Below are 13,160 nucleotides of genomic sequence, written 5' to 3' on the forward strand. Positions count from 1 at the left end.
TGTCTGACTCTGTTATAGAAAAAGTAAAGGAGATATTCAAGAAAGCAAAAGATGGAATAACTAAGCAACTCCCTGAGGCAAAGAAAGCCGGTGAGGATGCTGAGAAACTGTACGCTGAAGTAAAGGAGGCCGCGGCGAATGCACGCGGACAGAAACTTGATGATGATAGGGGAAATTCCACAGGCCTTTACAGATTTTGGATTGGTATTGTTTAAAGAAGGGGAGAACGCGGGTGAGAGCGACAACTGTGATGGCGTCAAGTTCAGCGAGCATCATGGAACGCACAGAAGAAGGAATGTCATTGACTGCGGCGACGAGAAAGCGAACAAATATGGGGATGCTTCATCAAAAACATTGGAAGACACCTTGAAACAATGGGAAAGCAAGAAACCGCAAGCCACAGGCGCAAGCGGTGGGAATGACGTGTGCAAAGCCGCCGCATCTTCGGAGAACTATCCGTGCACCATGACAGAGGAGTGGCAGACTCACTACAAGGAAACTGTCAAAAAGCTAAAAGAACTCGAGGGTGCGCACGAGAAGGGCAAGAAGGCTCATGATGCTATGTTGGGTTACGCTAATACCGCATATGCTGTGAACACGAAAGTGGAACAGGAAAAGCCGCTGGCAGAGGTGATAGCGGCAGCTAAGGAAGCAGGGAAAAAGGGCGCGAAAATTATAATACCCGCAGCTGCCCCAGCAACACCGACTAACAGCACGAAAAATGAAGATAGTGCTCCAACCGAGCATGTTGATAGAGGGATTGCAACAAATGAAACACAAGTGGAAGTTGGTATTGATGCTGACTTTGACGGGTTGCTGGAGGCTGCCGAGGCTGCAGAGGTAACGCATAGACATCAGAGAACAGCAATGATTATATTAGCAGTCCTTGTACCTGCCATTATTCTTGTGGTTACGGCCGTTGCATTCTTCATAATGGTGAAACGAAGGAGGAATAACTCCCATGATGTGGACACCGGAAAAGCGGAGGGTGGGGTTTCTAGCGTAAAAGTAGTAATGTAGACTCACCTTCACTCTTATAGAAATGTGCAGTTTTTTTTTTTAAACAGTGATTGTAAATAAGGGAACTAAAGAGAATAAAAATGACAACAAGTTGAATAAAAGTATATAGATTCATGAGATAAGGAAGAAGGTCTAGCAGCCTTTTCGTTGTTTTTGTTTTGTGGTAATACCTTACCTATATTTTTTTTAAAAAATAAAGAATTGACACAATAGAGTAAATATTTTCACTTGAAGAAACCGTTGTTGATTTTCTCTTCCATTCGTAAATTCAGCTGATCGTTTGAAGCATCCATCTCTCACACTGTACGTCATCATGGCTAGCATGCTTCATGAAACTGCCACAACTGTATCATACAGGGGAGCGCTATGCAAATTAGCAGGTGTTGAGCTACAAGGGATTAATCTATCACCACCTCAAAGGCTGTGCCACTTGGGGTTGCTGATCAGTCGTGAGATCAACTGGCTGGCAGCAGTCCTCGAGGAATGGGAAGAAAAATATATGCTCTTGACATGTGTGCCGTACCGTGGTGTTGTGGACGCGTGTACAACCCTGCTCAGGACAATTAAGCGGCACCTGGAGACAGAGAACAGTTCAAAGGACAATGAAAAGGAGTGGGATGCGTTGCTGGCTTCTAGCATTACTGAATTTCAGGTGGAGGTTATGGAAATCGGAAAGGGTAAGAGTTACTAGCATTTTTTTTCTTTTCTTCCTACATGGACATTTAACTTTTTTTCCTCTTTTTTTTACGGTGGTATATCCTCTTTTTTTGTCACCCAATGGTTAAATTACCATGCGGTGACAAAACAAAGACTCGGTTTTCAAACTCATTGAAAGTAATAGAGTACGCATACCTAAAAAAAAGTGTATGCGGAGTGGATTATGTATTCTCATGAAATCAATCATTCAAATATATAATGCAAAGCGTAAACAACTGGACGACGGGAGAAAATAGATTTAATTTTTGCGATGCCGCTATAAATAACTCCTTCACTAACCGTTATTGCTCGACGTAGCATCACTAGGTAAACCTTTACGCGTTCGTCTGCTTTGAATGCACTAGTTCATACAGCTCCCTAAAGTCTAACTCCGTCTCAACTCTTTCCCCACTCTTACACATCGAATAGTCTTTGGCAAAATACAAACCTTTGGGAGTCGCACCTCCACAAGAAATTAGTTATAGCTAGTCTTCCCCCACTGCGCAGATTATGCATCCTTATCAATTGCCTCGGCTGATAACTTAAGTTGACAGCGTAATTGAGCTATCCGTCTCTGTTATGGGTCCCTGATGGCAGTACTCGTGGTTTCCATAGGAGGGGGAACGACCCGTCCGAATAATCCAAATTTGAGGGGTTAAAGGGTAGTAAAATACATTACTTTCATCAGAGGAGGGACACACGAAATGACTTAAGGGTGCGAGAGTGGCATTCTGAACCTGTAAAATGTGTACCTTGCCTGCTTCTTCATGCTATGAAATGTAAATATATCCCAAACATTCAAGTCTGCTTTGTCGATATATTTGTCACAGAAGTGTAGTAGGTTACATGGTCTGTGTGAACTGGGGATCGGAACCTCTCTGGTGGCAGTGTATTGTGGTGTAATGTATGCATGGCCGCAGTGTTGAATACCATTCCTCATATCTACTCGAGTTCAGTTTTGGTGAGTTAGCCTATGGTTATCTCCTCGATGTTTTATCTCGGGGTTTAGTAGAGATGGACACATCTAAAGTTATGGGGGCGGCTGTTACCTGTGGGAGCCCTGTTATAAAGTGGTAAGTACTGTGCCTCTTTTATGGGCGCTGTCAGACAAGCATTTTGTTTTGTGTGGAGACGAACTTTCCTCCATTTGCTTTGGAGGGACGATTTAAGTAACTGCTGGTAGCCATCGGGTAATAGAAACGTGAGAGGCAAAGTGGGTCTGTTGGAGTGTGATTATTCTTTTTGGGTGCGTCTTCATTACCTGGATGTTGGGAATGCTGATTACTGCTGTTTCCACTGTGGTGAGGCGAATAAACAGCTGCAAGTGTGTTTCGGATCCCTTTAGTTTTTAGTAAATTCTTTTTCGAATATGTGAATACCAAGCATACACATGCGCGTTTAGTTGCCAGCTAATATTTGTAACTCTGGATCTTTCACAACTTGGGTATGTATGTAACATTGTAAATTGCTTTGCTTCTTTTCCGAAATAATTTGTGGAAGAGTTCTTGATAAGACTGAAAGGTGGAATAATATAAAAAAATGATGAAGTATTTGCTGGTATTTGCAATTATTACCACAAGAATCTCTGTGTTGTTGGCGACTAATGGTGGAGATAAACATGTAAAAGCTAACAAGAAACTTGATCAAGAAGGTGCCAACTTGCTCTGTAAAATGAAGCATCTTGCTGATAAAGTTGCAGAGAAAGGAGGAGAAGACCTAAAGAAGAAAACTAAAGGTTTTGAAGGTGACGTACTTTTGGAGTTGGAAAGAGTGGATAGTTGGTTGGAAAAGCTGAGGGATCGGAAACAGTATAGCGACGGTTATGCTAAGCTGTCTGACTCTGATATAGAAAAAGTAAAGGAGATATTCAAGAAAGCAAAAGATGGAATAACTAAGCAACTCCCTGAGGCAAAGAAAGCCGGTGAGGATGCTGAAAAACTGCACGCTGAAGTGAAGAAGGCCGCGGAGAATGCACGTGGACAGGATCTTGATGACGATACGGCGAAGTCCACTGGCTTGTACAGGGTGCTGAATTGGTACTGCATTACTAAAGAAGAAAGGCACAACGCTACCCCTAACTGTGACGGAATCCAATTCAGAAAGCATTATCTGTCGGTGAATAGAAGCGCTATTGACTGCAGCAGCACCGGCTATGAGGAGAATTATGATTGGTGTGCGAACGCGCTGCAGGTGGCCCTAAATAGCTGGGAGAATGTGAAGCCAAAAAAATTGGAGTCAGCCGGGTCGGACATGAATTGCAACATCGGCCAATCTTCCGAGAGCCATCCATGCACCATGACAGAGGAGTGGCAGACTCCATACAAGGAAACTGTCAAAAAGCTAAAAGAACTCGAGGATGCGCACGAGAAGGGCAAGAAGGCTCATGATGCTATGTTGGGTTACGCTAATACCGCATATGCTGTGAACACGAAAGTGGAACAGGAAAAGCCGCTGGCAGAGGTGATAGCGGCAGCTAAGGAAGCAGGGAAAAAGGGCGCGAAAATTATAATACCCGCAGCTGCCCCAGCAACACCGACTAACAGCACGAAAAATGAAGATAGTGCTCCAACCGAGCATGTTGATAGAGGGATTGCAACAAATGAAACACAAGTGGAAGTTGGTATTGATGCTGACTTTGACGGGTTGCTGGAGGCTGCCGAGGCTGCAGAGGTAACGCGTAGACATCAGAGAACAGCAATGATTATATTGGCAGTCCTTGTACCTGCCATTATTCTTGTGGTTACGGCCGTTGCATTCTTCATAATGGTGAAACGAAGGAGGAATAACTCCCAGGATGTGGACACCGGAAAAGCGGAGGGTGGGGTTTCTAGCGTAAAAGTAGTAATGTAGACTCACCTTCACTCTTATAGAAATGTGCAGTTTTTTTTTTTAAACAGTGATTGTAAATAAGGGAACTAAAGAGAATAAAAATGACAACAAGTTGAATAAAAGTATATAGATTCATGAGATAAGGAAGAAGGTCTAGCAGCCTTTTCGTTGTTTTTGTTTTGTGGTAATACCTTACCTATATTTTTTTTAAAAAATAAAGAATTGACACAATAGAGTAAATATTTTCACTTGAAGAAACCGTTGTTGATTTTCTCTTCCATTCGTAAATTCAGCTGATCGTTTGAAGCATCCATCTCTCACACTGTACGTCATCATGGCTAGCATGCTTCATGAAACTGCCACAACCGTATCATACAGGGGAGCGCTATGCAAATTAGCAGGTGTTGAGCTACAAGGGATTAATTTATCACCACCTCAAAGGCTGTGCCACTTGGGGTTGCTGATCAGTCGTGAGATCAACTGGCTGGCAGCAGTCCTCGAGGAATGGGAAGAAAAATATATGCTCTTGACATGTGTGCCGTACCGTGGTGTTGTGGACGCGTGTACAACCCTGCTCAGGACAATTAAGCGGCACCTGGAGACAGAGAACAGTTCAAAGGACAATGAAAAGGAGTGGGATGCGTTGCTGGCTTCTAGCATTACTGAATTTCAGGTGGAGGTTATGGAAATCGGAAAGGGTAAGAGTTACTAGCATTTTTTTCTTTTCTTCCTACATGGGCATTTAACTTTTTTTTTCCTTTTTTCTTTATGGTGGTATATCCTCTTTTTTTGTCACCCAATGGTTAAATTACCATGCGGCGACAAAAAACAAAGACTCGGTTTTTAAACTCATTGAAAGTAATAGAGTACGCATACCTAAAAAAAAGTGTATGCGGAGTGGATTATGTATTCTCATGAAATCAATCATTCAAATATCTAATGCAAAGCGTAAACAACTGTACGACGGAAATTTTTTTTTTTGCGATGCCGCTATAAATAAATCCTTCATTAACCGTTATTGCTCGACGTAGCATCACTAGGTAAACCTTTATGCGTTCGTCTGCTTTCAATGCGCTAGTTCATACAGCTCCCTAAAGTCTAATCCCGTCTCAACTATTTCCCCACTCTTACACATCGAATAGTCTTCGACAAAATACAAACCTTTGGGAGTCGCACCTCCACAAGAAATTAGTTATAGCTAGCCTTCCCCCACTGCGCAGATTATGCATCCTTATCAATTGCCTCGGCTGATAACTTAAATTGACAGCGTAATTGAACTATCCGTCTCTGTTATGAGTCCCTGATGGCAGTACTCGTGGTTTCCATAGGAGGGGGAACGACCCGTCCAAATAATTTAAATTTGAGGGGTTAAAGGGTAGTAAAATACATTACTTTCATCAGATGAGAGACACACGAAATGACTTAAGGGTGCGAGAGTGGCATTCTAAAGCTGTAAAATGTGTACCTTGCCTGCTTCTTCATGCCATGAAATGTAAAAATATCCCAAACATTCAAGTCTGCTTTGTCGATATATTTGTCACAGAAGTTTAGTAGGTTACATGGTCTGTGTGAACTGGGGATCGAAAGCTCTCAGGTGGCAATGTATGGCGGTGTAATGTATGCATGGCCGCAGTGTTGAATACCATTCCTCATATCTACTCGATGAGTTCAGTTTTGGTGAGTTAGCCTATGGTTATCTCCTCGATGTTTTATCTCGGGGTTTAGTAGAGATGGACACATCTAAAGTTATGGGGGCGGCTGTTACCTGTGGGAGTCCTATTATAAAGTGGTAAGTACTGTGCCTCTTTTATGGGCGCTGTCAGGCAAGCATTTTGTTTTGTGTGGAGACGAACTTTCCTCCATTTGCTTTGGAGGGACGATTGAAGTAACTGCTGGTTTCTGTTGTGCAATAGAAACGTGAGAGGCAAAGTGGGTCTGTTGGAGTGTAATTATTCTTTTTGGGTGCGTCTTCATTACCGGGATGTTGGGAATGCTGATTACTGCTGTTTCCACTGTAGTGAGGCGAATAAACAGCTGCAAGTGTGTTTCGGATCCCTTTAGTTTTTAGTAAATTCTTTTTCGAATATGTGAATACCAAGCATACACATGCGCATTAAGTTTCAAGCTAATATTTGTAACTCTGGACCTTTCACAACTTGGGTATGTATGTAACATTGTAAACTGCTTTGCTTCTTTTCCGAAATAATTTGTGGAAGAGTTCTTGATAAGACTGAAAGGTGGAATAATATAAAAAGATGATGAAGTATTTGCTGGTATTTGCAATTATTACCACAAGAATCTCTGTGTTGTTGGCGACTAATGGTGGAGATAAACATGTAAAAGCTAACAAGAAACTTGATCAAGAAGGTGCCAACTTGCTCTGTAAAATGAAGCATCTTGCTGATAAAGTTGCGAATAAAGGAGGAGAAGACCTAAAGAAGAAAACTAAAGGTTTTGAAGATGACGTACTTTTGGAGGTGGAAAGAGTGAATAATTGGTTGGAAAAGCTGGGAGATCGGAAACAGTATAACGACGGTTATGCTAAGCTGTCTGACTCTGATATAGAAAAAGTGAAGGGAATATTTACTAAGGCAAAAGATGGAATAACTAAGCAACTCCCTGAGGCAAAGAAGGCTGCGGACGACGCTAAGAAACTGTACGATGAAGTGAAGAAGGCCGCAGAAGATGCACGTGGAGTGAAAGTGAGTGACGAAACGAACTCTAGTGGCCTTTACAGGATTTTGGATTGGTATTGTTTTAAAGAAGGGGAGAACGCGGGTAAGAGCGACAACTGTGATGGCGTCAAGTTCAGCGAGCATCATGGAACGCACAGAAGAAGGAATGTTATTGACTGCGGTGACGAGAAAGCGAACAAATATGGGGATGCTTCCTCAAAAACATTGGAGGACACCTTAAAAGAGTGGAATGTCAAGAAGCCCTCAGCTGAAACCAACAACAACGGAAATGACATGTGCAAGAATGGTCAATCTTCCGAGAGCCATCCGTGCACCATGACAGAGGAGTGGCAGACTCACTACAAGGAAACTGTCGAAAAGCTAAGGGAACTCGAGGGTGCGCACGAGAGGGGCAAGAAGGCTCATGATGCTATGTTGGGTTACGCTAATACTGCACATGCGACAAACAGGAAAGTGGAACAGGGCAAACCACTGACAGAGGTGATAGCGGCAGCTAAGGAAGCAGGGAAAAAGGGCGCGAAAATTATAATACCCGCAGCTGCCCCATCAACACCGACTAACAGCACGAAAAATGAAGATAGTGCTCCAACCGAGCATGTTGATAGAGGGATTGCAACAAATGAAACACAGGTGGAAGTTGGTATTGATGCTGACTTTGACGGTTTGCTGGAGGCCACCGAGGCTGCAGAAGTAAAAAGCAGACATCAGAGAACAGCAATGATTATATTAGCAGTCCTTGTACCTGCCATTATTCTTGTGGTTACGGCCGTTGCATTCTTCATAATGGTGAAACGAAGGAGGAATAACTCCCAGGATGTGGACACCGGAAAAGCGGAGGGTGGGGTTTCTAGTGGAAAGGCGGTAATGTAGACTCACCTTCACTTATAGGAATGTGCAGGTTTTTTTCAAACAGTGATTGTAAGTAAGGGAACTAAAGAGAATAAAAATGACAATGAGTTGAATAAAAGTATAGAGATTCATGAGATAGGGAAGAAGTTCTAGCAGCCTTTTCGTTGTTTTTGTTTTGTGGTAATACCTTACCTATGCTTTTTTAAAAATAAAGAATTGACACAATAGAGTAAATATTTTCACTTGAAGAAACCGCTGTTGATTTTCTCTTCCATTCGTAAATTCAGCTGATCGTTTGAAGCATCCATCTCTCACACTGTACGTCATCATGGCTAGCATGCTTCATGAAACTGCCACAACCGTATCATACAGGGGAGCGCTATGCAAATTAGCAGGTGTTGAGCTACAAGGGATTAATCTATCACCACCTCAAAGGTTGTGTCAGTTGGAGTTGCTGATCAGTCGTGAGATCAACTGGCTGGCAGCAGTCCTCGAGGAATGGGAAGAAAAATATATGCTTTTGACATGTGTGCCGTACCGTGGTGTTGTGGACGCGTTTACAACCCTGCTCAGGACAATTAAGCGGCACCTGGAGACAGAGAACAGTTCAAAGGACAATGAAAAGGAGTGGGATGCGTTGCTGGCTTTTAGCATTACTGAATTTCAGGTGGAGGTTATGGAAATCGGAAAGGGTAAGAGTTACTAGCATTTTTTTCTTTTCTTCCTACCTGTACATTTAACTTTTTTTCCTCTTTTCTTTATGGTGGTATGTCCTCTTTTTTTTGTCACCCAATGGTTAAATTACCATGCGGTGACAAAACAAAGACTCGGTTTTTAAACTCATTGAAAGTAATAGAGTACGCATACCTAAAAAAAAGTGTATGCGGAGTGGATTATGTATTCTCATGAAATCAATCATTCAAATATCTAATGCAAAGCGTAAACAACTGTACGACGGAAATTATTTTTATTTTTGCGATGCCGCTATAAATAAATCCTTCATTAACCGTTATTGCTCGACGTAGCATCACTAGGTAAACCTTTATGCGTTCGTCTGCTTTCAATGCGCTAGTTCATACAGCTCCCTAAAGTCTAATCCCGTCTCAACTATTTCCCCACTCTTACACATCGAATAGTCTTCGACAAAATACAAACCTTTGGGAGTCGCACCTCCACAAGAAATTAGTTATAGCTAGCCTTCCCCCACTGCGCAGATTATGCATCCTTATCAATTGCCTCGGCTGATAACTTAAATTGACAGCGTAATTGAACTATCCGTCTCTGTTATGAGTCCCTGATGGCAGTACTCGTGGTTTCCATAGGAGGGGGAACGACCCGTCCGAATAATCCAAATTTGAGGGGTTAAAGGGTAGTAAAATACATTACTTTCATCAGATGAGAGACACACGAAATGACTTAAGGGTGCGAGAGTGGCATTCTAAAGCTGTAAAATGTGTACCTTGCCTGCTTCTTCATGCCATGAAATGTAAAAATATCCCAAACATTCAAGTCTGCTTTGTCGATATATTTGTCACAGAAGTTTAGTAGGTTACATGGTCTGTGTGAACTGGGGATCGAAAGCTCTCAGGTGGCAATGTATGGCGGTGTAATGTATGCATGGCCGCAGTGTTGAATACCATTCCTCATATCTACTCGATGAGTTCAGTTTTGGTGAGTTAGCCTATGGTTATCTCCTCGATGTTTTATCTCGGGGTTTAGTAGAGATGGACACATCTAAAGTTATGGGGGCGGCTGTTACCTGTGGGAGTCCTATTATAAAGTGGTAAGTACTGTGCCTCTTTTATGGGCGCTGTCAGGCAAGCATTTTGTTTTGTGTGGAGACGAACTTTCCTCCATTTGCTTTGGAGGGACGATTGAAGTAACTGCTGGTTTCTGTTGTGCAATAGAAACGTGAGAGGCAAAGTGGGTCTGTTGGAGTGTAATTATTCTTTTTGGGTGCGTCTTCATTACCGGGATGTTGGGAATGCTGATTACTGCTGTTTCCACTGTAGTGAGGCGAATAAACAGCTGCAAGTGTGTTTCGGATCCCTTTAGTTTTTAGTAAATTCTTTTTCGAATATGTGAATACCAAGCATACACATGCGCATTAAGTTTCAAGCTAATATTTGTAACTCTGGACCTTTCACAACTTGGGTATGTATGTAACATTGTAAACTGCTTTGCTTCTTTTCCGAAATAATTTGTGGAAGAGTTCTTGATAAGACTGAAAGGTGGAATAATATAAAAAGATGATGAAGTATTTGCTGGTATTTGCAATTATTACCACAAGAATCTCTGTGTTGTTGGCGACTAATGGTGGAGATAAACATGTAAAAGCTAACAAGAAACTTGATCAAGAAGGTGCCAACTTGCTCTGTAAAATGAAGCATCTTGCTGATAAAGTTGCGAATAAAGGAGGAGAAGACCTAAAGAAGAAAACTAAAGGTTTTGAAGATGACGTACTTTTGGAGGTGGAAAGAGTGAATAATTGGTTGGAAAAGCTGGGAGATCGGAAACAGTATAACGACGGTTATGCTAAGCTGTCTGACTCTGATATAGAAAAAGTGAAGGGAATATTTACTAAGGCAAAAGATGGAATAACTAAGCAACTCCCTGAGGCAAAGAAGGCTGGTGAGAACGCTGAGAAACTGTACGATGAAGTGAAGAAGGCCGCAGAAGATGCACGTGGAGTGAAAGTGAGTGACGAAACGAACTCTAGTGGCCTTTACAGGATTTTGGATTGGTATTGTTTTAAAGAAGGGGAGAACGCGGGTAAGAGCGACAACTGTGATGGCGTCAAGTTCAGCGAGCATCATGGAACGCACAGAAGAAGGAATGTTATTGACTGCGGTGACGAGAAAGCGAACAAATATGGGGATGCTTCCTCAAAAACATTGGAGGACACCTTAAAAGAGTGGAATGTCAAGAAGCCCTCAGCTGAAACCAACAACAACGGAAATGACATGTGCAAGAATGGTCAATCTTCCGAGAGCCATCCGTGCACCATGACAGAGGAGTGGCAGACTCACTACAAGGAAACTGTCGAAAAGCTAAGGGAACTCGAGGGTGCGCACGAGAGGGGCAAGAAGGCTCATGATGCTATGTTGGGTTACGCTAATACTGCACATGCGACAAACAGGAAAGTGGAACAGGGCAAACCACTGACAGAGGTGATAGCGGCAGCTAAGGAAGCAGGGAAAAAGGGCGCGAAAATTATAATACCCGCAGCTGCCCCATCAACACCGACTAACAGCACGAAAAATGAAGATAGTGCTCCAACCGAGCATGTTGATAGAGGGATTGCAACAAATGAAACACAGGTGGAAGTTGGTATTGATGCTGACTTTGACGGTTTGCTGGAGGCCACCGAGGCTGCAGAAGTAAAAAGCAGACATCAGAGAACAGCAATGATTATATTAGCAGTCCTTGTACCTGCCATTATTCTTGTGGTTACGGCCGTTGCATTCTTCATAATGGTGAAACGAAGGAGGAATAACTCCCAGGATGTGGACACCGGAAAAGCGGAGGGTGGGGTTTCTAGTGGAAAGGCGGTAATGTAGACTCACCTTCACTTATAGGAATGTGCAGGTTTTTTTCAAACAGTGATTGTAAGTAAGGGAACTAAAGAGAATAAAAATGACAATGAGTTGAATAAAAGTATAGAGATTCATGAGATAAGGAAGAAGTTCTAGCAGCCTTTTCGTTGTTTTTGTTTTGTGGTAATACCTTACCTATGCTTTTTTAAAAATAAAGAATTGACACAATAGAGCAAATATTTTCACTTGAAGAAACCGTTGTTGATTTTCTCTTCCATTCGTAAATTCAGCTGATCGTTTGAAGCATCCATCTCTCACACTGTACGTCATCATGGCTAGCATGCTTCATGAAACTGCCACAACCGTATCATACAGGGGAGCGCTATGCAAATTAGCAGGTGTTGAGCTACAAGGGATTAATCTATCACCACCTCAAAGGTTGTGTCAGTTGGAGTTGCTGATCAGTCGTGAGATCAACTGGCTGGCAGCAGTCCTCGAGGAATGGGAAGAAAAATATATGCTTTTGACATGTGTGCCGTACCGTGGTGTTGTGGACGCGTTTACAACCCTGCTCAGGACAATTAAGCGGCACCTGGAGACAGAGAACAGTTCAAAGGACAATGAAAAGGAGTGGGATGCGTTGCTGGCTTTTAGCATTACTGAATTTCAGGTGGAGGTTATGGAAATCGGAAAGGGTAAGAGTTACTAGCATTTTTTTCTTTTCTTCCTACCTGTACATTTAACTTTTTTTCCTCTTTTCTTTATGGTGGTATGTCCTCTTTTTTTTGTCACCCAATGGTTAAATTACCATGCGGTGACAAAACAAAGACTCGGTTTTTAAACTCATTGAAAGTAATAGAGTACGCATACCTAAAAAAAAGTGTATGCGGAGTGGATTATGTATTCTCATGAAATCAATCATTCAAATATCTAATGCAAAGCGTAAACAACTGTACGACGGAAATTATTTTTATTTTTGCGATGCCGCTATAAATAAATCCTTCATTAACCGTTATTGCTCGACGTAGCATCACTAGGTAAACCTTTATGCGTTCGTCTGCTTTCAATGCGCTAGTTCATACAGCTCCCTAAAGTCTAATCCCGTCTCAACTATTTCCCCACTCTTACACATCGAATAGTCTTCGACAAAATACAAACCTTTGGGAGTCGCACCTCCACAAGAAATTAGTTATAGCTAGCCTTCCCCCACTGCGCAGATTATGCATCCTTATCAATTGCCTCGGCTGATAACTTAAATTGACAGCGTAATTGAACTATCCGTCTCTGTTATGAGTCCCTGATGGCAGTACTCGTGGTTTCCATAGGAGGGGGAACGACCCGTCCGAATAATCCAAATTTGAGGGGTTAAAGGGTAGTAAAATACATTACTTTCATCAGATGAGAGACACACGAAATGACTTAAGGGTGCGAGAGTGGCATTCTAAAGCTGTAAAATGTGTACCTTGCCTGCTTCTTCATGCCATGAAATGTAAAAATATCCCCAACATTCAAGTCTGCTTTGTCGATATATTTG

The 13,160-nt window shown here is 42.3% G+C and overlaps 8 protein-coding genes across 8 annotated transcripts; all 8 read left to right on the top strand.

The window, feature by feature from the left end:
* Window positions 1-159: 159 nt before the first annotated feature.
* On the top strand, window positions 160-1,020 carry TbgDal_II1680 (65 kDa invariant surface glycoprotein, fragment; the record flags this gene model as incomplete). The annotated part of the gene is made up of 1 exon (XM_011773435.1): window positions 160-1,020. The coding sequence occupies one exon, from the start codon at window positions 160-162 to the stop codon at window positions 1,018-1,020; it is 861 nt and encodes a 286-aa protein (XP_011771737.1).
* A 313-nt stretch (window positions 1,021-1,333) lies between these two features.
* Window positions 1,334-1,711, top strand: TbgDal_II1690 (hypothetical protein, unlikely; the record flags this gene model as incomplete). The annotated part of the gene is made up of 1 exon (XM_011773436.1): window positions 1,334-1,711. One exon carries the CDS (start codon window positions 1,334-1,336, stop codon window positions 1,709-1,711), a length of 378 nt encoding a protein of 125 aa, XP_011771738.1.
* Window positions 1,712-3,255: 1,544 nt separating this feature from the next.
* On the top strand, window positions 3,256-4,566 carry TbgDal_II1700 (65 kDa invariant surface glycoprotein, putative; the record flags this gene model as incomplete). The annotated part of the gene is made up of 1 exon (XM_011773437.1): window positions 3,256-4,566. One exon carries the CDS (start codon window positions 3,256-3,258, stop codon window positions 4,564-4,566), a length of 1,311 nt encoding a protein of 436 aa, XP_011771739.1.
* A 313-nt stretch (window positions 4,567-4,879) lies between these two features.
* Window positions 4,880-5,257, top strand: TbgDal_II1710 (hypothetical protein, unlikely; the record flags this gene model as incomplete). Its single annotated transcript, XM_011773438.1, has 1 exon — window positions 4,880-5,257. One exon carries the CDS (start codon window positions 4,880-4,882, stop codon window positions 5,255-5,257), a length of 378 nt encoding a protein of 125 aa, XP_011771740.1.
* A 1,543-nt stretch (window positions 5,258-6,800) lies between these two features.
* TbgDal_II1720 (65 kDa invariant surface glycoprotein, putative) lies at window positions 6,801-8,111 on the top strand (the record flags this gene model as incomplete). Its single annotated transcript, XM_011773439.1, has 1 exon — window positions 6,801-8,111. The coding sequence occupies one exon, from the start codon at window positions 6,801-6,803 to the stop codon at window positions 8,109-8,111; it is 1,311 nt and encodes a 436-aa protein (XP_011771741.1).
* Window positions 8,112-8,418: 307 nt separating this feature from the next.
* Window positions 8,419-8,796, top strand: TbgDal_II1730 (hypothetical protein, unlikely; the record flags this gene model as incomplete). Its single annotated transcript, XM_011773440.1, has 1 exon — window positions 8,419-8,796. One exon carries the CDS (start codon window positions 8,419-8,421, stop codon window positions 8,794-8,796), a length of 378 nt encoding a protein of 125 aa, XP_011771742.1.
* A 1,543-nt stretch (window positions 8,797-10,339) lies between these two features.
* Window positions 10,340-11,650, top strand: TbgDal_II1740 (65 kDa invariant surface glycoprotein, putative; the record flags this gene model as incomplete). Its single annotated transcript, XM_011773441.1, has 1 exon — window positions 10,340-11,650. The coding sequence occupies one exon, from the start codon at window positions 10,340-10,342 to the stop codon at window positions 11,648-11,650; it is 1,311 nt and encodes a 436-aa protein (XP_011771743.1).
* A 307-nt stretch (window positions 11,651-11,957) lies between these two features.
* On the top strand, window positions 11,958-12,335 carry TbgDal_II1750 (hypothetical protein, unlikely; the record flags this gene model as incomplete). Its single annotated transcript, XM_011773442.1, has 1 exon — window positions 11,958-12,335. The coding sequence occupies one exon, from the start codon at window positions 11,958-11,960 to the stop codon at window positions 12,333-12,335; it is 378 nt and encodes a 125-aa protein (XP_011771744.1).
* Window positions 12,336-13,160: the final 825 nt, after the last annotated feature.

The sequence above is a fragment of the Trypanosoma brucei genome, chromosome 2 (assembly GCF_000210295.1).
Source record: "Trypanosoma brucei gambiense DAL972 chromosome 2, complete sequence".
In the NCBI taxonomy this organism is placed as follows: domain Eukaryota; phylum Euglenozoa; class Kinetoplastea; order Trypanosomatida; family Trypanosomatidae; genus Trypanosoma; species Trypanosoma brucei.